Source organism: Lampris incognitus, chromosome 8, assembly GCF_029633865.1.
Source record: "Lampris incognitus isolate fLamInc1 chromosome 8, fLamInc1.hap2, whole genome shotgun sequence".
NCBI lineage: Eukaryota > Metazoa > Chordata > Actinopteri > Lampriformes > Lampridae > Lampris > Lampris incognitus.
The window spans coordinates 18,184,688-18,209,204 of NC_079218.1; the positions used below are offsets into that span (position 1 = coordinate 18,184,688).

A 24,517-nucleotide genomic window follows, 5' to 3' on the forward strand; every position below is an offset into this window, starting at 1 on the left:
TAAAATATGCATGTTTAGGGACAAAGGCGGATGACCCTCCCTACCCCCCACGGCAAAAACTCAAGCTTCAAAGTGGAACCATGATATGGCAGGTATCATGGTTCCACTGCCGCTGTGCAAGCCAGCAGAGAAACTAAAAATGCGACACAGGGACTGGATTTATGAAGGGTTTTCCATACAAAAAAAAACAAAACTCTGCGTTGGTGGGAAAAGGCTTTCATGATGGTTTATATGACGATAGATCATGGTTGGTGGTTGTGATAACAGAGCCAATCCCTATGGATCTGCTCCACTCATGGCCTCGTCTTCTGGACTGTGACATGGGTGGCTCCATTATAATTCCACTTGCACAAACTCATCACAGTAAGACTGTACAGCCCTGTAGCTACTGGATCTTTGCCTTCCACCGTCTCTCTCTTTTTCTCTCTCCTTCCTCACATTCCCAAAATAGCAATATTGCACCACCCTCAGCTAGTGGCAGATCTGGGCCTCTGCTTTGTGTATAAGTGTGTGTGTCTACATGTATGTGTGTGAGGTGCACACACACACACACACACACACACACACACACACACACACACACACACACACACACACACACACATATGTGAGTGGTTGCGTATGTGAGTGTGTGTGTCACAAGGTCACAGCTATTGTTCTCCTGTCCTGTGGAAACAGGGTTGGGACGCCTGCATCCTGTCTCTCTGCCCTCTACCTCTCTACCTCTCTATCTCCATATCTCTCTCTCTCTCTCACTCTGATGGCATCCAGCACTATTTATTGAAACAATGAAGCCTGAGGAAAATGTTCTAATGAGCAGGATAACTTTAAGCTGTGTAAGCAAAAAGAATCTTGAATATTGTTTTGTCTCTAAGCAGCCTCATAAAATGAAAAAAAAAAACAGTGCGGGGTAACTAAGTTCCTACAAACCCTTGATAAGAGTAGAACAAGAAAGAACAAAGTACTGCCAAACAGTAAGACTGAGGTCAGGTTTATTATTTTCTTTTGGCCTCTCTGATTTCCCCCCTCTTCTCTGTTTCCTGTTGCTCTGTCACCTTAGTTCCTTTCCAAATCTATCTCTCGCTCCCTGGTTCTCACCGTATGCAGAAGACAGCCACACAGATGAGAGTGATGAGCAGCAACATTCCCACAGCGATAAGGACACCAGTGACCAAGAGCTGGGAGGGAGAGTCATGCCCTGTGGGAGTGGGATGAGGTGCGGCGAGAAAGCGAGAGAGAGAGACAGAGAGAGAGAGAGAGAGAGAGAGAGAGAGAGAGAGAGAGAGAGAGAGACAGACAGACAGACAGACAGACAGACAGACAGACGGCTTAAATATAAAAATGGCAGCAGGATGTTTATATTGGTGTTAAAGAACAATATGGTAAAAGAGAAGAAATGAAAAGAGGGAGAGAGAAAGCATGATATAAGGCTGTAACACAGAGAAAAGCTTAACACAAGGGCACCGGCTCAAGTGAAGGACACCGTCCATATTTCCATAATATCTGCAGTGAAATTATCTGCAAAACAATTCAATCTAAAAAACAAAAATATGTGGAAGACTAAAAATATACATCTACGGGAGATGCAAGTCAAAGTCACCCTTAAAAGTACCTTTCCTTACCATCAGGCAGGGTGCGGAAAATGGCTGTTGGACTGAAGCTGCCGTAGCCAGCCATTGTGCGTGCTCGGACCTGGACCTCATACTGGGTGGCCCTGCGAAGGTCGCTCAGTACCACGTGGTTACTGTCACTCTCTCTGAAATGACACTGATCCTCGCCACGCCGCTCCTACCAAACAGAAACAGCGTTAGAAAAAGGCGAGGTGAGGTAAAAGAGGAACCTATGGGGCAGATGACAGCGATAATAAAATTGAATTCCTTATGAACAGCAGAAATGTGAAACCGAGACAAAAGTGGTGAAATGAGCCTGACAGCTTGACAGCGGGAGGACGGATGGATGTTGTCCAAGTTGGCTGTGCGCTCACCTTCTCACAGTAGCGTAGCTGGTACTCCAGGATGGTGTAGTAAGGCTGGGCTGGAACTGACCAGTGGAGAGTCAGACTGCTCTCTGTCGACACGCTCTTCCGAATCACAGATACCAGCACCGGCACTGTCAACGCAGATGAAAATCACAGTCAAGTCATGAACTCCTCACGTTTTAAAGTTACCTGACATGTTATGCTTCTCGTCCTTTCCCCCCCTGCTTTTCGTACCGTCATGGTTTGTTGTGATGTTAACACTCTCGCTGGCAGGGCTCTTGTCGCTGAGCTGAGATACCCCGTTGAGGGCTTGAATGGAGAAGGTGTAAGTGGTGTGGGGCATGAGGCCCCAGACCTCCACCCTGCGACCCAGCAAACCGTACTGCGCGGGACGGTAGCTGACACTGTCTCCGCAGGGCATGCAGGGGCCCCTGGGCGGGCCACAGAGGGAGCATCTGATGGCGTAGCTCAGGTCTGTCCTGCCACCACTGTCCAGGGGCTCATTCCACTCCAGTGAGAGGGTGGTGTCGTTGATTTTGGTGACAATGCTGCGTGGTGCTGAAGGAGGTCCTTGGGTGACAAAAATGAAAATAAAAAAATAAAATAAATTAAAATTAAAATTACGACGTTTAAGCAATTTCCCATGTAATTATAATGGGCAGCAGAGTAACGGCAGGGTGAAAAGTTGATTCTTGGAATGTAGCGTGAGGTTCAGGCCGCCCTGACATTAAAATATCAGCCCTTTTGGCGTGTCCTTGAGGGGGAAACCGAATCCCCAGCAGCGAGAGGGTTGCTGCACTCTGGCTGATGCTTTGCTCTAATCTCCCTGTGCAAGAGGAAGAAAAAAAAAGTGCAGAAAATTTCATCCACTGGTGAGCCACACAGAGCAGCACGAAAAGAGGACGTGTCGAGAGTGCACTACGCTAAAATATGACAACCGTAGTGTGGAAAATACAAACGAATACAATCACTAGACTTTTACAGAACCTGTTCTGTTGTTGCTCCATAGACCGTGTGAGACATATATTTACTTGCTGCAATGGGAACTTTGTTCTGATGACATTTTAATCAGACTGTACCACTGAAGAGAGGCTTAGGGGCACAGCAGGAAACAACAGACATCCAGAATGGAACGGGTGCTCCAATTGCATTTGTCTATAATTGGATGATAATGATCACCGGCTGAAAATTGTAAGAAGATTGCGATTGCTTCCGGCCAAGCATAACTAAACAGCGATACCACTCAGCCGGAGTGAATGAGCCCCTGCCAACGAAGACGGAGCTTTGCCACTGAGCCTGCAGCCGAGAACCTAAGTGCCAATGGCAATGTTCTCGGTGGAAATGGTGGGGGTGGGGGTGGGGAGCTTGCAAGGAAGATGTGACATGTGTCATTCAAATTTACAACAACTCTTTGGTGTCAAAATTAAGATACAATGGAAAACAGAGCAAAGTGTGAAATTGGAATGCCGTGATTGACTGGGAAATCAACGGCATAAAACATGTCCAATTGGCATTATCAGTAATTGGAAAATTGGTGAAAGTGAATGCCAGTTGGTAATTGTGTCACACCTGCTGAGGAGAAATATAGTCAATAGCGTGCGGCTTAGATTTTCACATTATTGTTCCAAAAACTCTTCTTTTTTTTTATAGTCTCTCTGAAAGACTGCACCTAATTAAAAAGTCAATCCCATTTGCACATCAAATGTGTGGCTGAATTTAAATTCCCCGAGTCCTTGCGGAGGTGTCACTCGAGACTCCCTTTGAGTGACCGAACTGCCTCCCCCATTCCTAAAACCTGTCACAAAAGATACGCATCTCAATACTCAGCACCGCGACAAAGGACAGACACAAAGCAGTAGGTACGAAGCCGGCTAAAACCAGCGGAGGGATAAAGAAACAAGGTCACAGACGGTAAAAACAAAAGTGGCCAAGCCAACGGGAGCACAGTGAAGGACAGCAACTCCAACAGGGAAAAAGTAATAGTGAGAGTTGGAAAAAGAGACAGAGAGAGAGAGCGAGAGAGAGCGAGAGAGAGAGAGAGAGAGAGAGAGAGAGAGAGAGAGAGAGAGAGAGAGAGAGAGAGAGAGGCAGACGGACAGATGGAGGGAGATAACTTTTTATAGTGTGGAGCGTCCATATTTGCATGTGTGGCTGTGTGTGAGTTGTCGTGTATGTGTATGCATACTTACTGGTGCAGGGGGAGTCAGGGGGGTCAGACTGTGCGCGCAGATATCCTGGGCGGCACACACACACAGGTGACCCTGTGACCAGGGCATGGCTGAATCCTGGACAGCCTGTGCATTGGTCCTCTGTAGCTGACTTGAACTGACCCACCGGACAGGCTTTTTTTTTTTTTGGGGTGGTGGTGGGGGGGGGGGGGCAGGGTGACAGAGTTTAGAAAAAAAGGGGGGAAAAATCATCAGAAGTTTGGATTGGAAGTACGGAAGATTTTATTTTACTTAAAGATGTACCAACTAAAAAGGGACGTCACGCAAAAAATAAAATAAAAAACTAAAAATAAATAAAAATAAAAGAACCACAATCCCCCCAGTAGTCAACTGTATAAATACACACTTTTTACCATTTGTGTTTTGGAAATTGAAAATATGATATGATATTCAACCATGCAAGAGTACCATCTACAAATGCACTGTTGTTTGAAATAAAAAAAGATAAATTTTTTGGGTTTTTTTTTGTTGTAAATGTACAAAAATAGAAAGTCTTTGTTGCAATACAAGCATGTTTTAAAAGAAAAATGTCGTACCCCCCCCCCCCCACGTTTGTGGATCATCTTGCTTTTTTTTTTAAACAAGGTGACATTCATGTTAAAGGCTTTTAATTTGTGAATAATAATAATAATAATAATAAAATGTATTTGTATAGCGTCTTTCATTGTTAGAGACGATCTCAAAGTGCTTGACAGTGCAGTAAAAGAATAAAAACAGACGGTGAAAACACCACACGGTTAAACGGTCCATTTTGCCCCACAACAAAGTGTTTGAGACAAAATCCGAAAACAAAACAAAGCAAGAAAAGCGAGCCATGAGCAACGACGACCTTTTGAGCCCTCCTCCAGAAACACAATGACTCATCGTCCCGGCAGCCGCTTTGAGATTTTGGCAGAGTTTGGCAGGCCTGCTCGGATACCTGATGGATGGTGGTTGTGGCACAGGATAATTCAGAACAATAAGGAAAACAATACACTTAAGTCGATGCCAGGAAAGTGTTTGATAGTCGATCGAGCGTTCTCCTCTGAAATGGAAAACAGGCCTTGAAGAGGAGGCACCGGACAACCTCTGCTAACCTGCGGCGGGACATCCCACGGATCTTCTGCTTTCAAAAACAGCTTTACCGTATGATCCACGTCCAATTCAAAGTCTGCTCAGTGGGGGGAAAAAAGTCAAAATAAATAAATAAATAAATGTGGAAAAAAAAAAAAGAGGAGTGTAGCACCGAGCAATCACTGGAAATGATGCGTAAACAAAATTAAATGAATTGGAATGTGCTTTCCTCTTATCTGTTTCACTCCGTACTTCAGAGACACACGCATGCACACACGTGGGCGGGCGGGCGCTCGCACACACACGCACGCACGCACACACACACACACACACACACACACACACACACACACACACACACACACACACACGAGATGCACGGGTTGATTCAGTTTGTGGAATCTGTGGTTTTGCCCACAGGCATAGGTCAAGTCAAGTCAATTTTACTTGTGTAGCCCATTATCACAAATTACAAATTTGCCTCGGTGGGCTTTGCAGCAATATAACATCTTGTTCTCGGACCCGCGTATCGGATAGGTTAGAAAAAACCTTGCACAGGTAAAAAATAAATCTTGTAGGCGAGGTTCAGGCAGGTTGCAAGTGGGTCAGGTTTATGCAGAGGAAAAAAAAACAAAACATACTATATATTCAGATTATTATTAGTAGATAAATCTATATTATTATTGTTCCTAAACGATCTAAGCTGTCCTCATTTGGATACTTTCGCCTGACCTGTTCAGACTCAACTACGCGGCCTACGCATGCGTGCGTGCTGAGATGACCTTTCCATTCTTTCGGCTATTTCCATTGCAAAATAATCACAGATCTACATTACTTACAGGAGTTCGGCCCAACTTCGCAACAGACAATATTAATTGGCTGTAAACTTGCTTCACGCCAATTTATTTCAACTCCATCACGCACGGCGCGCACACCGCACCACAGTGTACAGCGACAAGCCTCAAACAAGTGTTTTCCATAAACATCCCACTTAGCTTAGACATGTCTTTTTTCAGTGTAGGTTTAGTCTCTTTATACACCGGTAGCATATCAAATAAGCATGACTGATCTGTTCAATCTGTAGCACACACAGCGTAAGCCGAGAGAGTAATTCTGTGTTTTAAAAATATGCCTAAATACCAAGCGACTACCTCATACGGTAGCCTAAACCCAAGGTATCGCCTACTGTTTATGTTAGCCTACAAGGCGGGCTTAATTCATGAAAGGTAAAAATGAAAGGATTTTTAGAAATTGGGGGCCCGAAGAGCCGCTGACTTCCATATACTACCAACCTAACCCCATCTGGGTTGGTTGCAGGTGGGTCCATTAAAGCTGCTCGATGGCTCCAGAACTGACCGGCACATCTCTCTCTCTCTCTCTCTCTCTCTCTCTCTCTCCTCTCTCTCTCTTCTCTCTCTCTCCTCTCTCTCTCCTCTCATCTCTCTCTCTCTCTCTCTCTCTCTCTCTCTCTCTCTCTCTCTCTCTCTCCTCTCTCCTCTCTCTCTCTCACTCACTCACTCACTCACTCACTCACTCACTCACTCACTCACACATGCACGGACACACACACATGATTCCAGGCAGCTGCAGACACAGGAAGTGTGTGCCAATTGCTGCTGCATGTCTGCTCGGTTCACAGCCCACCGCAATAAACAGTTGTAACTACAAATTAATCTTATGCTAAATCGTGCACATCACATTCATGCGAACGGTGAAATTATATTAGAGGCTAAAAATTACAGAGCAATAAAGACTGACAGATGACAGAACTACCCCTCGAAAGTGGAAGCAGGTGGAACGCTAACGTTCTGGGGATATTTTTAGCCCTTATTTAACCAGCCTGGTTGACAAGTAATTTCTTATTACCAGCAACAGCCTGCTGGCATAGTCTGGGGGGGGGGGGCAGGGTTACCATACAAATACTTACCTGATGGTTGCCCAGCATGACCAATCTTTTACTGCCGGTTTCTAAGCGGCCCCGCTAAAATGGAGCGCATCCTTTTTGCATTTCAATATGTTTCTACAAGGTGACACTGCTTGGCTTGACATTACTACGAGGCAGTGAAGAACGAGGGGCTTGGGTAAGTCAGAAAAGTAAACGGTGCCATCTTATATATATATATATAAAAACAAAACATGGTTCAAATCACAGCTTACTAATGCTGACCTTTCGAACTTGTAGCAATCTATATTAGTTTGCGGTGTGGCCCGTGAGAGTGAAATCCCCTTTGTTGACATGCACAAGAGCAAGCACACAGGGTGAGAACTGTAACAGCAGGAGGAGCGCTACGCACGCACACACACACACACACACACACACACACACACACACACACACACACACACACACACACACACACACACACACACACCTTAACCATGGGACATACACAACTAACCCTTAACCTCATTCTAATTCTAACCATAACTCTAAACCCAAGCCCTAACCACCCTAAAATAGACCCTTCAAGAAAAGAGGACTGGCCAAAATGTCCTCAGTTTGCAAAAATGTCCTGACTTTGATGGTTAAAACTCAAATTGGGGGTCCGCGTTGGTGTAGCGGTTTAAGCGTCGGCTTTGTGTCAATGCAGTTGCCCACTGGGGACCGGGGTTCATGCCCCGGTCTCGTCAGATCCGACTATGGCCAGACTCGACGAAGCAGCAATAATTGGCAACACTGTCTTCAGGGGGGCGGAGTTGGCTTGTGTTCGTCACATGAATGTGTCTCTGTGTGTGTCGGAAAAAGCAGTGGTTCGGCCTGGATTCGCCTTGTCACGAAAGTGGCGAGGCGTCTCCTTCGAGACTGCGGCTGGAGAGATACAGTTGGCGAACGCATGCAGTACGAGGGTGGGTGTTTGAACTAAATAGGGATCAATTGGTCACTAAACTGGAGACAAAGGGAAAAATCAGAAATAAATTAAAAAAAAACCCCAAATTGGTTCTCACAATGATAGAAGTACAAGAACACACACACACACAGCTGAGTCGAAACTTATTAGAAATAATATAAAAAACTAGAAGCAGCGACCCAACTGTTTTTCTCTCGGTGTGCTGTGAAGCCAGTTTTTAGGCAAAATCCTAGATGGCGGTTGGTCATTTCATGGCAACACAGGTAGGATTCTGGGAGAAATGTGTTACCGTAGGAGTAAAAATGACACAAGGAGCACAACAATGAGTAATTCTTCAGGTCTGATGGCGGAGGGTTGTTGCTAGATCACATGACGTGAAGGCACAAGGGGACGGTACCATTGCCTGGTTGGTTTGAGCTAAGGTAAGGTTGTGGTAAGGCTCGGATTAAGGTTAGGTGCGGTCCATCCGCTGCATCTCATCAATACAGTCAGGAGAAAGGTACTGTCCCTTTGGACCCCCGGTTCGTGAGATCAAACGACAACCAAGCAACAACCATGTTGGAGCCCCTGTGTCAATCACACCGCCTGTCAAGTTGAGAGGTCCTGGATGGTCGCAACGCCTAGCTCCTCAAGCTATCAGACCATCAGTTGCTTGTGTTTTTGTGTCGTAAATACACCTTTGATAAAGACTCAGGCCACAGTAATGTTAGATGAAGCAGAACTACACATGCAGACCTGGGGGATTTTTATCATGAAATTCACTCCTTCGTGCCAGGTATTATGGTTAATAAGATTTTTCTTGTAAAATATGTGGGGGGTATTTCTGGGCAAACAGATAGTTTGATTTTTATGACAAGAACTATGATGCTTTATCTTAATTTTAGATGCCGAACGGACACCAGAAACACTGTAATTACGAAGCTTCACAGCCTTAGATTATAATGGCAATATATGGAGTTGGGTCGGGTTGCAGGTGGATCCATTAAAGCTGCAGGGCAGGTTCGGTGGCTCCAGAACTGACCGGCACATCACACACACACACACACACACACACACACACACACACACACACACACACACACACACACACACACACACACACACACACACACACACACACACACACACGTGCCTCCTCTTTTGGCACCATTTTTGTCACCCTTTTTACAGCTTGAAATGCCTGTTGGCTTCAAAACGGAGAGAAACTTTGATCCCCCAGTCTCAACAACAGAGGGAAAGGTAGGTGAGCGCACACCTGTGCTGCAATCTAGAAATCGGCAATGAACTGACGTTTGTGAATACGACACACAATCTTGTTGTAACTACGGAATTTGCTGAGAAATAATTATTTTGGTTTCTAGGCTGCAAAATGTAATCACTACGAGTTTCATTCCCTGGTTGTCAAGGCAAAAGTGGACAAAATGGCCAATAGCGAACATTGTAAGCACAGGTGTGGACTCGAGTCACGTGACTTGGACTCTATTCACAATCGAGTCACTTTTGACTCGGTCTTGCCTGTTTTGACTTGTGACTTGGACAACAATAACTCGATCCCACCTCTTGACTATGAATACTTCACCTACAAACACAGAACTGCTCCAGCAGCACAACATTTCTGCAACTAAAAGATCGGTTGCAAACACTCTTTTCTTTAATGTGTAGGTTTATCAACTTTTCATCATTTTCAAAAGGAAGGTCGCTGCCGGTGTGAGTGCGGGGAGTGGGAGCGACAGGGTCGGGGGGTGAGCAAAGGAGTCTACATGGTTTCATATCTTACTGAACAGCTCTCGCACGCTCTGGGGGCTCTCAGACACGGCATGCGGTCCAGCTCAAATCGGCTTGCCTCACTCTTGTTATTTTTCGAGATCTGTGCTTGTGAGGACTAAAACCTATCACTGGGCACCCACTGGCTCCTGAAAAGTGTTTGAAGCTAAAAATACTATTTTTACTTTAAAGCAGCCAAACCACCATGCTTTTATAATTTTATAGCCTGATGTTGATACTTGGATCATTTTTGCATTGTGGAGCATTTTGTGGCAGATCTGAAAATTCTGTTCAACGTAGTGGCTTTGAATCCATTTCCAAACACGATGAATGTCACATTAAAACCTTGTGTAATTTCTACCACACTGACAGCTATTTGAAAACTAGAGACACATAGGTAAATATATCCCAGCCACTAAGCTCCACTGTATTTTTAACTTGCTAGATCTTTACGTCAAGATTACCTGGTTAAAATATTCTAAGGTTTCGCTTCAAGGTTATCTAACCCAGCATTTTAACCTGGTCGGTTGAATTCGGCTGGTGCATCTACAGAAATTCATGTGAGCTTTATGTACCAGCAAATTATTAGCTGATGATGAACCAAGAGATAAGATTCAAGTTTCTAAAACGAATATCAAACTCAGGGTTGCAGGGATGCTGGAGCCTATCCCAGCAGTCACTGGGCGGCAGGCGGGGAGACACCCTGGACAGACTGCCAGTCCATCAATATGAAAAATATGTTCAATTCCGTTTAGGTCTCTATTTCTCTTTTATAACTGCTGAGACATTTTTGTTGAAATTTACCTCAACGTAAAAATGCAGCGTGTGAAAGCGCTACTGTTCACATTCCTTCAGGAAGAGAAAATTTACATTTTAAAAAAAGATTTTCGATTCGCAACACCACAACATGAACTCCTTATCAATCAATTCAACCAAGTTAGCCTTTTAAACAGAGTGATTACAAATAATAACTAAAAATTCTAGCCGTTTGGGTTTAAATTTCATTTTCTGTATTACTGGCTGATATGAGTGTGTGTGTGTGTGTGTGTGTGTGTGTATGGGGGGGTAGCATGTGTGTTTTATGTGCAGAGTTGGCTAATTGCACTCATTAAAGCTGCAGCACGGCTCCTGAGAGAATTCTCCTCTTCTTCCTCTTTATTGTCCGCTTGGCTTTGATGTTCTCCAAGTTATAGGATCTTTCTCTTTCTGCCTTCCTCCTCTCACTTCAACCCTCTCGCATCCTTCGTCCTTCTGAGATGTCTCAGCAATAATCCTTTGACCCCCATCCTCTCCCTCTGACCTCCAAAATGCTCCTCCTGACCTCTTTCCGTCCCCTCAGTGTCCCAGCCATTCTCCTGATTCATTAACTTCCTTAGCCTCTCATTTCCTCTTAGATTGTTAGACCTTCAGTGAACCCCGCCCTCATGATACCCATTGTTTCATGTTTAGTCTCCCTGCTCCTGTTGTGCCTGTCTGTGTGGGTGTCGAGTGCACATAAATACATGTATGCCAGGAGCTTCTCACCAGAACTGATAAGACATCACTTCCCCGAATCCACTCACACATTCAACCTCATTATTTCTCCCTGTCTGCCAACATTTTTTATATTTATTTATTTATTTATTTACCTGTACACCGAGTGTGTCCTTCAGCAGGCTCAAATCCTGGCAAGCAAGCACATGATGTTGTAGGCTGGCCCACCCACTGGCCATCTTCCCCACAGAAGAGCTTAGGGGGGCGTGGTCGGGGACCCTGTTGGGCTGCATTCTCCACACACACCCCTTGTGCCTCTTGCACCAAGGTGCGGGGTATGGTCTCAGAGAAGGAGGAGAGGGCACTGACCAGAGCAGGACACTTCTTGAAAAAGACCCTGACTGACAGCAAGGCCATGCATGCTCCCTGAGCCTGAAAGGCCAAATAGAAGCCTCGCTTAGACAGAGGGCCGAGTCGCAATGTCTTCACATTGAACTTCTGCTCCCCGCCCTTCCTCAATAGGAAGTCTGCAGCCACTGTGTCCACCTAAGACAGGAAAGTAGGGAAGATTGCAAAGGCAAAAGCTTTAAGTCTTATATAACGGTAAAATTCCATACATAGTATTCAGTCGTGAAAGTTCACATGCTACTTGAAAGCTTGTGACAATGGTCAGATCATAGATAAGGGATAGATATTGAGACCTGAGAATTTACATAGCACATCACTGAATGCACACACACATTAGGATAGGTAAAGCTAAGATTGGAGGTGGCTACCTTGGTGTATGGGTTCTCCATCCAGGGTGGGTGAGTGGCTGTGGCCTCATTTGTGTCTGCCTGGTAGTAGTAGAGGTTAAAGGTCTCCTTACAGCTTCGGTGGTGGGTGGTCCTCGAAGAGCACTCCATCATGGTGAAGCGCAGCTCCACATACACCTGAGAGGCTCCACGCCGCAGAATCAGCCCACTGCGCAGCCAATGGCTGGATGAGCTTTCTGTCTGGCAGATCTGATATATCCTCACACTGTTCTTCTCCTCATCCAGACCACTCATTTCCTCCCACTGAGAAAAGAAAACAGAAGAGGATCAAACAACAAAATGAAATGCTATATAACTCATGACACATCTAAACCTCATTTCATTTTGTCAGTTATTGTAACTGACACCCAAATACCACTTTCACTTCATACTAAAATGCTGTGTTTTTACTGGGTTCACCTTTGGTGTAAAAGTGGCTCAGTGAGTCCTGGGTACCGTTAAGCACTCTTCCTAGGCATTGGCACAGACATTTCCTGGGTTTTTCAGTGTGAAATGGACTCTTGCAGCATTCATAATCCCCCCCCCCCTTTTTCTCACAATTGTACTTGGCCAATTACCCCACTCTTGCGAGCCGTCCTGGTCGCTGCTCAATCCCCTCTGCTGCAGACTACCACATGCCTCCTCCGATACATGTGGAGCCGCCAACCGCTTCTTTTAAACCTGACAGTGAGGAGTTTCACCAGGGGGACGTAGTGCGTGGGATCACATTATCCCCCCCAGTTCCCCCTCCCCGCTGAACAGGCACCCTGACCGACCAGAGGAGGCGCTAGTGTGGCGACCAAGACACATACCTACATTTGGCTTCCTGCCTGCAGACACGGCCAATTGTGTCTGTAGGGACGCCCGACCAAGCCGGAGGTAACACGGGGATTCTAACATGGCGATCCCTGTGTTGGTAGGCAACGGAATAGACCGCCACACCACCCGGACACCCGTATTCATAAATCTGACATGTTGGGCTTGACAGTTCATTGAGAAGACAAAGAAAAAAGACAAATTCAAAGACAAAAGCTTCGTCCACTAGCAACCAAATAGTCGTCGCTTTTCCACAGCACTGTAAAGCCAATGTAATAACAATTGTGGACATGTATTTCATACAAATACTGGCAAAATATAAAATTAGCACAGGAATTACGTAATACACTTTCCATTTTTTCAGGGTCAATATAAACAAGGAGCTGATGATGTGGAGGATAGGATAGGGTGTGGCGTAATTAATTGTGTGTAGTTGTGTTGTGCTGGTTGTTCCTCCTTCACACACAACATACCTGGCATCATCTCGGTGGTTTAACAACCCCAGGATTTGAAACTCAGGAAAATACCAGGATTTTGTTGTGAAAGAGGATCAAGAAAGACTGAAGACCACAGTCTTTAGCTATCAAGTAAACAAAAGTCGCACACTGCATGGCAAACAGACACAGCTCTCAGCCTTAAATGTACTTCAAACAATCTAACTGGCCATTGGCAACTGGCTACCAAACTGGAAATGGCTAAAAAGGGAAATGTTGATACTGAAGGGCTGACCGCTTCAAGAGAGGTAGGCGACTGAAGTCTTCGTTTGGGCGTGCAAAGAAATTCCCGAGGTTTTACTTTGATCGATCTTTCTTAATTCTAATATCTAGCCTACAAACTGAGCCATGCTGACTGGGTTGTAGAAAAGAGCTGTGCAGATCCTGTGAGCGGCTTAAGGAAATTACCAGTTTCATGGCCAGCAAGGGGAAGCATGAACAACCTTGAGGATAAAACTGCATTTGTTGGATAGTCAAATGTAAGAGGAAAACTTTGCTCAATTTCTAACTTGTCAATGGTAAATGTGATCATCATCACTACTCCCCACCGAAAGCAGACTATGCACTCAAGCTGTACATGCTCAAAGCTGAATTTAGAGATTTTTTGACCTTGAGGCACAGAGATTTAGTTATGTAAATATGTAAATTTTTAAAAATCCATTTGCAGTTGATGTGGAAAGCATGACAGAATACTGGCAGAGAGAACTGAATGAATTACAACAGCATGCTGGGGGCTACGTTTGAATCTCTTGGGGTGAGAGTTTTATGCTTTCATCCCAGACATTATACCACGGCTTCGGAAGCACCAGTTTGTGTGAACAAATGCTTGTTCTACAATTTCCCAAATCTTGTTTGACTCCGCTTTGGACGGCTAAATCTGCATCAACGTAAAAATTGTCAGTTGTACAGTGAGAGCCTATGGATCAGAAAACAAGCAGCCATATTTAGGCCTTGTATTGTTCATATGAGACCAATACAAACACTGAAGCGGTCTGTTTCAGTTACCAATATGTTACGTATATGTAAAAAGTAACATAAACACAGTATGATTCTTAATTCCATGTAACATGCACAATCATCCATCTGTCCGTCCATTATTCAAACTGCTTATCCTGGTCTCAGGGTCACAGGGATGCTGGAGCCTATCCCAGCAGTCATTTGGCAGGAGACGGGGAGACACCCTGGACAGGCCACCAGGCCATCACAGGGCCGACACACACACACAGACACAGATACACACACACACACACACACACATACACACCTAGGGACAATTTAGTAAAGACGATTCACCTGACCTACATGTCTTTGGACTGTGGGAGGAAACCAGAGCACCCGGAGGAAACCCACACAGACACGGGGAGAACATGCAAACTCCACACAGAGGACGATGCGGGACGACCCCCAAGGTCGGACTACCCCGGGGCTCGAACCCAGGACCTTCCTGCTGTGAGGCGACCGCGCTAACCACTGCACCACCATGCCACTGCACAACCATTAATTTGTCAAATCCTGACAAAAGGTGCTTAATTTTCTTTCCTTAGTTAAATTACATTCTAATTTGTCAAAGAAGTCATCACAGAAATTTGACAGCCCTGTCTGACGCCCACCTTGAAATGTCTTTCTTTGAGACAAGCCAGGGTATGTGTGAGCTAAATAAGCCCATTAAGGAGGCATTGTTTGCCAGCGTTTAGCAGAGGCAACTAAGTGAGTGCTATCAAAGAGACAGCTGGTCTCCCTCACTGTATTCACATTATGGCCCTAAAACAAAAAGGCTATGCTGATTGCAAGGCGGCAGTCAAAGGCGAAGGACATACAGCCTTTTAGACATGTCAAGTCAAATTCTGTTGGCAAGGGTGGTAGGCAGCACTCACAGTTCTTCTATTGGAAATAATGAACATCCAATTTACCCTGTGGTTTAATGCCACCATGTCAATGGAGCTTTTTTGTATTCATCAAAGTGTACAGTAAAGAAAGGATGAGGTGAATCATGAAAGGCATTCATTTATTTTGCGAGTCTCAATTTTTCTTTTTTTTTAATCCTCTTTGTTTTAACCCCCCCAATTGAAGTGGCCATGGATGGGTAGCCAAGCCATCCCGGCCGTTGCTCCACCCCCTCTGCTGATCCGGGGAGGGCTGCAGACTACCACATGCCTCCTCTGATACACGTGGGGTCACCAGCTGCTTTTTATCACCTGACAGTGAGGAGTTTCGTCAGGGGAATGTAGCGCGTGGGAGGATCATGCTATTCCCCCCAGTTCCCCCTCCCCCCCGAACAGGCATCCCGACTGACCAGAGGAGGTGCTAGTGCAGCGACCAGGACACATGCCCACATCCAGTTTCCCACCCGCAGACACGGTCAATTGTGTCTGTAGGAGCACCCGACCAAGCCAGAGGTAACACGGGGATTCGAACCGGTGATCCCCACATTATTAGGCAATGAAATAGACCGCCCCTTGTGAATAGACTCTTTGTCAGTTTTACCTTCCATTTCATTTTCGGCATCTTGATGTCATAGTTGAGAAATCAGTGCAGTTGAAAAGTCCCTGAGACCTCCATGTCAGCGTCTCCTTAGCCATAATTTGTCAGATGCTACGCCCTTCTCATCACTGATGCACCGGCTGGCTGGGTCAAAAGTCTAGGTATATGCACGCCATGCACACAATGCATGTTGTTATCTCATATGCTGAGAATCGGAAAGATCTGAGCTACACTCTCAGTGCAGAGAAGGACAATTTATTATGAAAAGCAACGGGTTTCGGTATGCAGCCTTCATCAAGGCATTAAAAGATGAGTGTAGCAAGCATCTTTTCCATTCCCTCATTTGCCTTTTCTGTGAACCTTGCATGCGGGTGTGAAGTTATGTCAATACACCTATCCATCATTATCTCATGTTCTTATCTTTTTATATGGCTCGTGTCACTGTTAGTTGTGATGCGTTTTATGCCTTCATGCTGATGTTTATGTGAATTCGTTTCTTTTTATCTCCATTTCTATTTACATTTCTTCTGTTGCTGCAGTGACTCAATTTCCCCACGGGGATCATTAAAATTTCATCTCATCATCTCATCTAATCTTGCCAAAAGTACCCCCGATATCACCCCTCGGTAACATCACGGACAGATAGCACTCTTGGTGGCTACGGTGTCCAAAATCGTTGGCGGTGAGACCCTCACAGGAGGTTTTTTAATCCGAAAGTAATGAGAGGTTTTAACCAACTAATTAACACAGGAATCATATCTTTGTCAACAGATCTGCCTTCGGTGTGCTTTTCAGCCCTCGTTTACCCTGGTGTTTCCCCCCCCTTTGGTGGTCCCGGCAGTTAGTAGTTATACTCAAACAACCCTCCACTTGTGACGGCAGCGGAGAAACAGCTGGAGAACAAATATTCACAGTCACCACCGCCTCTTTCTAAGAGATATACGTAAATAAAAGGTAAGCAGGATAAAAACATTGTGGTAGAGGATTTGCTACACACCTCAGGCTTGGTATTGGAGTAAATAGTCCATTTCAGATCCGAGGTCTCCGTCTTCGTGTTCATCAAAACCTCTGTGGAATAAGACACGCAACCAATATTACTTACTGCACATGGTAGACATAATAAAAAAACGTGCTTGACTCCACCGTGCAACAAAATGTAAATACTGGTTTCTAATCACAGAGCTTAAATATGTGAAATGCAAGCACTCATCGCAGACCGCCACAGGAAGTCGAATCGCTTCATCTGGACACACAACGTTGGTTGGGAGAAAGGTTTCATCACTCATCTCATCATTTTATGCTCTTGCTTTTAATTAATCCTGCTTCATATTTCTTTTTATCCTTATTTTTTTATCTTGTGCTGTGTTTTTATTTCTTGCCTTGTTTCATGTTTTGTTTTTGTTTTTTGCCCAGGTCTGTGTTTTATTATTTTCAACTTATTTTATCTGTATTGTTGTTGAGTTTTATTGTTTCCCCTGTTTTTAATGTAAAGCACTTTGAGCTGCACTTTATGTATGAAAGGGTGCTATACAAATAAAGTTTATTATTATTATCATTGTCATTAAGTGACCCTTTCAGTCTCAACTGAAGCACAGTTGCATAACGACTGAAACAAACGACTGGCTTCATTTGCATATGAAACCGATCACTGGTTTCAGCTGTTATGCCACTGTGCTGTTTATAAGGGGGGGGGGGTACCTGCAGTCAGTTCAGACCGAAGAGGTCACTTGAGATGAGCGACGAAACGTTTTCCCAAAATAAACACCATGTCCAGATGAACTGATTCAACTTCCTGTGCTTTCCTTACCTGGACCGCTGAGCACGCATAAAGACAGCTGGAGAACATGTTTGTTGTGGCACATTTATTTGCCATGTAAAAGCTGCACTAGCTGCTTTGGGCTGAGGACAGAAGATTGAGTATCATCGGTTATATGGAGTGGGACATTCCCAGTACTCTGAATTGTCTTCCCTTGTGCTTATTTTGTTTTTTTTTCTATTCCCACAAGTCACTGCTGTTCCCAGTCACACACCATACTTGTGGTCGCTGTAAACCTGGTAAAATCCCTCCCCTTTTCAAGGGAGAGCGGGGACGAGCGGTGGGAACAGGAGTATCGGCCAAGCCGACACAGATACAAGCACGCGCGTGCGCGCACACACACGACCAACTTTTAAGCCCTTTCAGACATGAGCCGTGGTTACAACAGAACTGTTTTTGTCTTTTTGTTAATATTTTGAAGGCCTGGCTGCCATCTCATTCACAGCCAGAGCAGCTGAGGTGTGATTCACGAACAATACAATAACAACAAAAAAACAAAAAAAGAAGGTCACACAAGTTAGAACGGGGGACTCGCTTTCATGCGAGGACATCTCTTTCCCACTCTCTCAGTAGATTGGCTCCGCCGTATCGTGACCTTTAGTTTTGTGATGGGATGAGGTTTCCGTCAGGGTAGCTTTCAGATCCCTGCCTAGTCCCAAGGGGATGTTCCCTGTGGTTCATCTCAGGGGCCACGGAGTCTGCATTTACCAATAAACAGGATTTGACGCAGCTTTTCTTTGTGCCCAATTCCGCCGGCTCGCAGCCACCTACTCCCATGCACACAATCTGAGCAGACGTACGCGAAACACACGTGCGCTGGGCCGACACCGGGAAAGGCAGAGGTGAACTGGAAGAGCGTGACATGCACATGCTGAAGTACGCCAATTGTTTTAAAAGGCCCAGTGCGCTCAGAAATAGCACATCAACCCGCCTCCAGGCTCCTGCTCCAAACTTGTCTTGATTTTGGAGCGTCAACAGAAGACCCGGGGACCAAAACACAGCTGTTTTTTTTTTTTGGGAAGGGGGGGGGTTCTGCTGCCACAAATGAACTGTTTGAAAGCCCGCAGTGCGCCATAGAGGAATCAAATAAAGCAAGTCAAATGAAGCGTGCCAATTATTGCTTTCATTGTTTCTGGGCCGTAATTCAGGGAAAAATAAAAGGAGATAATCATAATCAACCTCATCAAGCCGCCACCATTTAATGGACTAAATCAGTGGTGCCTAGTCATGTGCCGCCAAAGGGCCATGTGTATATGCAAGTTTTTATTCCAACGCAACACACTCGCCACCTGATTTCACAAATTAGTCCTCCTCTCTCTAATTGAAGGTGTGTTAATTAGGGATATGAGCTGGAGTAATGCTGGCCTGGGAGAGGAACCCACATGCACATGGTCCTCCATGGGACATGACTGGGTACCACTGGACTAAATGGATGCCTGACTCCATTGGCTGAAACCACACACACACACACACACACACACACACACACACACACACACACACACACACACACACACACACACACACACACACACACACAAAACTATTTTTACTTGGAACTTGAGACAGCAAAATCAGCAGTTTAGAAACCATGTTGTGTCAGCAAATCTAAACTCTAACTAACAAAACAAGAATAACAAACAAATTGTAATTAAAAAACAAAGCAAAACACACCAGTCTGCTGCCGTAGTTGTTCCATCGTAGCTTGTTTATAAAAACGCATTCACCCCGCAAACAGAAATCTATTTCCCTCTCCAGTTCATCCTCTTTTTAATCCCCTCGCTCCCCTTCTCACATTTGGAAGAATTGACAGTTTGTAATTCCCCCGGGACGCACAGAGGAAATGTATCCCATATCAGTCTCCCTCCTTCTGTGATGCTCCTTCCTCCTTCTGACAAGCTACACACCTCACTCTCTTCTGTTTCTCTTTTGCAACCAATAAACCTATTGCTACACTCACTCTTACACACTCTCTCTCACTCACTTTATCACTCTCTCTCTTACTCTATCACTCCCTCACTTTCACCCTCACTCATGTAATCACTCTCTCTCTCACTCTCACTCACTCAATCTCTCTCACTCTCTCTATTACTCTCTGACTCCCCATGATCTCTCCCACGTTCACTCTCACTCACTTTATCACCCCTTCTCTCACTCTCTCTATTACTCTATCACTCCCTCACTTTCACCCTCACTCATGTTATCACTCTCTCACTCACTCAATCTCTCTATTACTCTCTCACTCCCCCATGCTCTCTCTCACTTTCACTCTCACTCACTTGATCACCCCTTCTCTCACTCACTCACTCACTCTCACTCACTCGCTCTCACTTTCACCCTCACTCGCATTATCACTCTCTCTCTCTCTCTCTATTACTCTATCACTCTCCCATGCTCTCTCTCACTTTCACTCTCACTCACTTTATCAATCCCTCTCTCACTCTCTCTCACTTGATCATTCTCACTCACTCTCTCTCACTCTATTACTCTCTCACACACTCACTCTCTCTCTCACACATTCACTCTCTCACTCAATCATTCTCACTCAAACTCTCTCACTCACTCTCACACTCTCTTTCACTTACTCTATAACTCTCACACTCGCTCACTCACTAATCACTCTCACACTCACTCTCTCATGCTCTCACAATCTCTCTCTCTCTCACACACACACACACACACATGTACATATACAATCCTGAAATGTTCCTGAGGCAGGGGTATTGTTTTGGGCATGGATCAGCAGGGAGAATTAAAAGTGGCTCATCTAGGGCAATGAAGAGCACCTGTTTGCAATTAACATTGCCACCTATATATACAGTATATATACACACACACCAGAGAACTATGCGATAGTCAGAGCAGGAAAAGGGAGGTAGCCTTGGTATGCTACCACTCTGGATGGTTTGTATTTTCTGACTCGTTTCTTGTAGCCTGTTGATCAGTGGCTTATTAAGACTACGCACCGCCCCACAAAGGGAATTGAAACTGACTGAGTGCTTGGCTTTAAAGGGCAAATATTGAGTAATAAAGCCCAGTGAGTTTCCCTTCCTCGTGTGCATCTGAGCCTTGCCACAGTTACACTATGCTAATCTTGGTCCATCCCATTCGGCAGCCAATTCACGTTGAGCGCCATAAAGACTAAAGGCTATGTCCTGTGTCATTACCATTCACACCAGACCTGGGAGAGAACACGCACACAAGCGACCGGCCTTCATTTGCATTTCTTTGCCAGTTGTCACCTAAAAATGTCAGCGGAGGCACTTGATGCAGCTGCCATGCTTACATTCATTGTTCAATTCTTTGCACGAGACTGACGCAGCCCAACAGACAAGGATCAACACGGAGGTGCTGCTGATCTTTCACACAAAGTGCCACTCAAGACAAAGAAGAGGGAAGGGAAAGAGAGCGAGCAGAGAGAGAGAGACATGGAGATGTGGAAGTAGCAGGTCGGTGGTTTCCCAGCGCGTGCTGTAACTCCAGTTCATGTCAACATAATTTTAAGACACCTTCGCGATATATAACTCTAAAGACATCTTAATGACACAACGCCTCTCTATCTCGCCATTTCATAAGCACACCTGGCTCCATTGCGTATGCGTATTTGAAGCAGTGGGGGGGAAAAAATACCACCCCGTGCATCCTAATCACCATTTACCACTGCTCTGTGTGATTATGGTTTATGAGAGAGGATGCATCAACATGGCTGGTTCCATGACAGTGTGAGTGTGCTTATTATGTGCATGTATGGCCTTGCCTTTCACTGCAGTCTGACTGATCCCTGTCAGAGGAAACCAGCATTTCCCCTAAATTCTTTCAGCAGCAGGGGCCACCCACCGATGGAAAATTCACCCAACTGCTTAAAAAAATTCAAAGACAATGAAAATTCATCATCTGGTCAGCTTTTAACACCCCCCCCAAAAAAAAACAACCCCAAATAAAGGGTTATTGCTGTACAAGGACCAGTGGTAAGACACACTTTTTCACAACAACAATCCCAGGAACTGATGATGGAATTGGGCCCGGGAGCTGAAGAACACCACCAAATATAGACAGATATGGACAGATCACTAAATACAAATCCAGGTATCGACAGAAATAAGATATGCGGTCAGGGTTTCGTGTTCATTTTGTTCTCCGAGTTCTCTGGTGTTCTCTGTTTCAGTTAGATAAGCTGATCTAGACCAAGACCACGAGGAATCAGTACTCATCGGAGAAGAGCCAAAAAAGGGCTGCAGAACTGTGCACCGTTCTCTTTTAAGATGAGACAAACTCGATCCTGCGTTTCTGACAAGGAAAGAAAGACCTACACAGTGTGTGCTTGAGTACCATTCTGTACTGACTAACCCATGGATATGTCCAAATGTCATACAGCCTTTATAAAATGACCTTGGATAAGGAAGCAAGTCCCGACCAATCTCAACCTGACACAAAAAAGCTTCTTTTTTTTATCACATTGCCAATTCTTGACTTTCCTCTTTATTTCTTTGCCACCCTCTGTGGCTCTGATAGGAAATTACAGGCCGGTGAACATTCGCCCTGCATCAGCTGCAATTAGACCCCATTTTAATTAAAGAAACTGAGGACCAATTACCCGTTACACACCTAGAGATAGAACGAGACAGAAATGGAAGGGAGAAAGATAGGAACGGAGGATCGTGAGTCAGTCAAGAGCTGCAAGAATGTTTAGAAGTGGCTGATCTGACGGGTTTAAGTCGAAGGTAAGCGATATAAAAAAATGCGTTGGTGGAGTGGCAGAGGTAAAAAGGAAAGAAAGGGATTATGAGGGAATTTCACCATAAAATTACACAACGGCTATGTCAAATCTGCGATCCTGAAAGGTTTAAATGTGGGCCTGACTGAAGCACTTGGGTTTACATGAAGTCATGTCAGACATGGCAACATACTGGAAGTTTGACATTATTTTAAGTAAGTATCCAAGCTGCACAAGCAGTACAAAAGCATCACCAGAAAGCAATAATGCTAAAATGTAATACCACCTATTAAAAAAATCCTTCGATGGAGGGCTGCTGCTAGCAAAAAGTTTTAATTTTGCAATCACAACGTCCCCGAAAAACCTTTCTTCACATGTCCATTTGAAAGCTACTGCCTTGGCCTCCATGCCGAGCACGTCAAGTGGAAAAAAAAATAAGGAAAAAAAAAACGCTCATCTACATTTTCATGCTATGCCCCACGGTTTTGGGAGTGTGGCGTTTTGTGCACTATTGAACGACCATAAAAGTGCAAAAGCTGATGTGCTGGAAGTATGGACTACTGTTTTCGTGTCTGAAGCGCAGTGAGATTAGGCTTCAACTTCCTATAATTTCTGTCCCCTTCCTGTCTCCTGGTCTGGAGGGAGCTGAGAAGTGCCGGCCAGCTGCCGCCCTGCGCATCATTCAACACAGCAACTGAAGTGAGGGGGCCCCCGTGACGGCACACTGAGACCTTTGATGCATAACAAGGGCCTCCTGTGGCACCCGTGGATGCATTTGAGTTATTACAGGTATGTGTGACTGGATGTAATGGATGGGGTAGAGGGAGAGGTGAAAAGAGAGTGTGAGGTGAAGCTAGGCTGTTAATGACCAACACCTTTTTTCCTTTTTCGCCTTCAGGGGTGCATGTCAATAGAGGTTTCTCCCATGACAGGAAACGACCCCGTTAGGGCGGAAGCCTCATACTGGACGGAGCCCAAAACTCCTGCCAGACACAATCAACACAGTTGTAAACCAAAATGGCTGACCGCAGGGCCTGGGAAGTTAAGTATCTAACTCTACCCTCCAAAAGATATCTGGAATTCATTTGGTATCACAATATTTTGGAAGATCCGGGCTCAAGCGGTTGTGTCACAGCAAGAAAGACAAATTGATTTTACCACCATTTGTTAAAATGATTAAACGACATCTGGTTTCAGCCTGCTGTGGATACAGACGATATTTCTCCCACTGACTTCTACGTTCCAGCTGAGCATGTTCGTCTAAAGAGGTTATATCAGGAAGATGGCAGGAAAACGGTCAGAGAACTTTTCACGAGACCCCGAAAAACAAGAGGTACCCACGCTACGTGATACGAAATAAAGTTACAGGGGTGCAATACATTGTGAATCATAAAAAGGACTAGGGGAAGTCATTTTGGATACTGCTAGTCATCTTTTCTAATGAGTTCTCTACGCTAGATGCAGACCTGTGTCATATCATATATTAAAGTGGTGCCACATGAGATTGTCCCTGGCTACGAGACAAGGGTTAATGTTCACTGCATATACAGACGTAATTTTCCAAGGACAGAAGCGTGACACAAGGGAAATCCAGTAGTATTACTCTTTAATTTAACGTGGTTCAGTATAAAGGTAAAATTGTTACAATATTCAATGAGTTGAAAATGAATATGTAATTTAATCAGATCGGAATATAAATCTTACACCCTGCCAGGTAATCAGATGTTAGAGAATAACAGATCTAGTGCCGTCCTCCTTTCATACCAGCGTCTCCAAGTAATGAATTTTGACCTCATCAATAACACTTATGCATCCCGTATTGGATTTTTTTTTATCTTATAGGCCTAAAATATTCACAAAAACAAGAACCAGATTACAAACGATGTTCAGACCATAATCGCTAGAAATGTGACAGCCATGACTGCATGATGACAGATAGCGCTATTAAAAGGAGGACTGTGTGCATGAGGGACTGTCTGAGTAGGACAACAAGGAGAAATGAACACAACACGTTTTAATGCGTTTCCAAATCTATTCTGCACTATACAGATGGAGGC

The 24,517-nt window shown here is 44.9% G+C and overlaps 1 protein-coding gene across 1 annotated transcript in view; it reads right to left on the reverse strand.

The window, feature by feature from the left end:
- Positions 1–24,517, reverse strand: part of ephb4a (eph receptor B4a) — a 42,343-nt gene that overhangs the window by 8,671 nt on the left and 9,155 nt on the right. Inside the window, exons 3-10 of the mRNA XM_056285013.1 lie at positions 16,928–16,998; positions 12,122–12,403; positions 11,501–11,891; positions 4,168–4,320; positions 2,213–2,548; positions 1,985–2,109; positions 1,623–1,788; positions 1,099–1,198 (exon numbers count right to left, since the gene is read on the reverse strand). Coding sequence (XP_056140988.1) covers positions 1,099–1,198; positions 1,623–1,788; positions 1,985–2,109; positions 2,213–2,548; positions 4,168–4,320; positions 11,501–11,891; positions 12,122–12,403; positions 16,928–16,998 — 1,624 coding nt within the window. The remainder of the gene's footprint in view (positions 1–1,098; positions 1,199–1,622; positions 1,789–1,984; positions 2,110–2,212; positions 2,549–4,167; positions 4,321–11,500; positions 11,892–12,121; positions 12,404–16,927; positions 16,999–24,517) is intronic.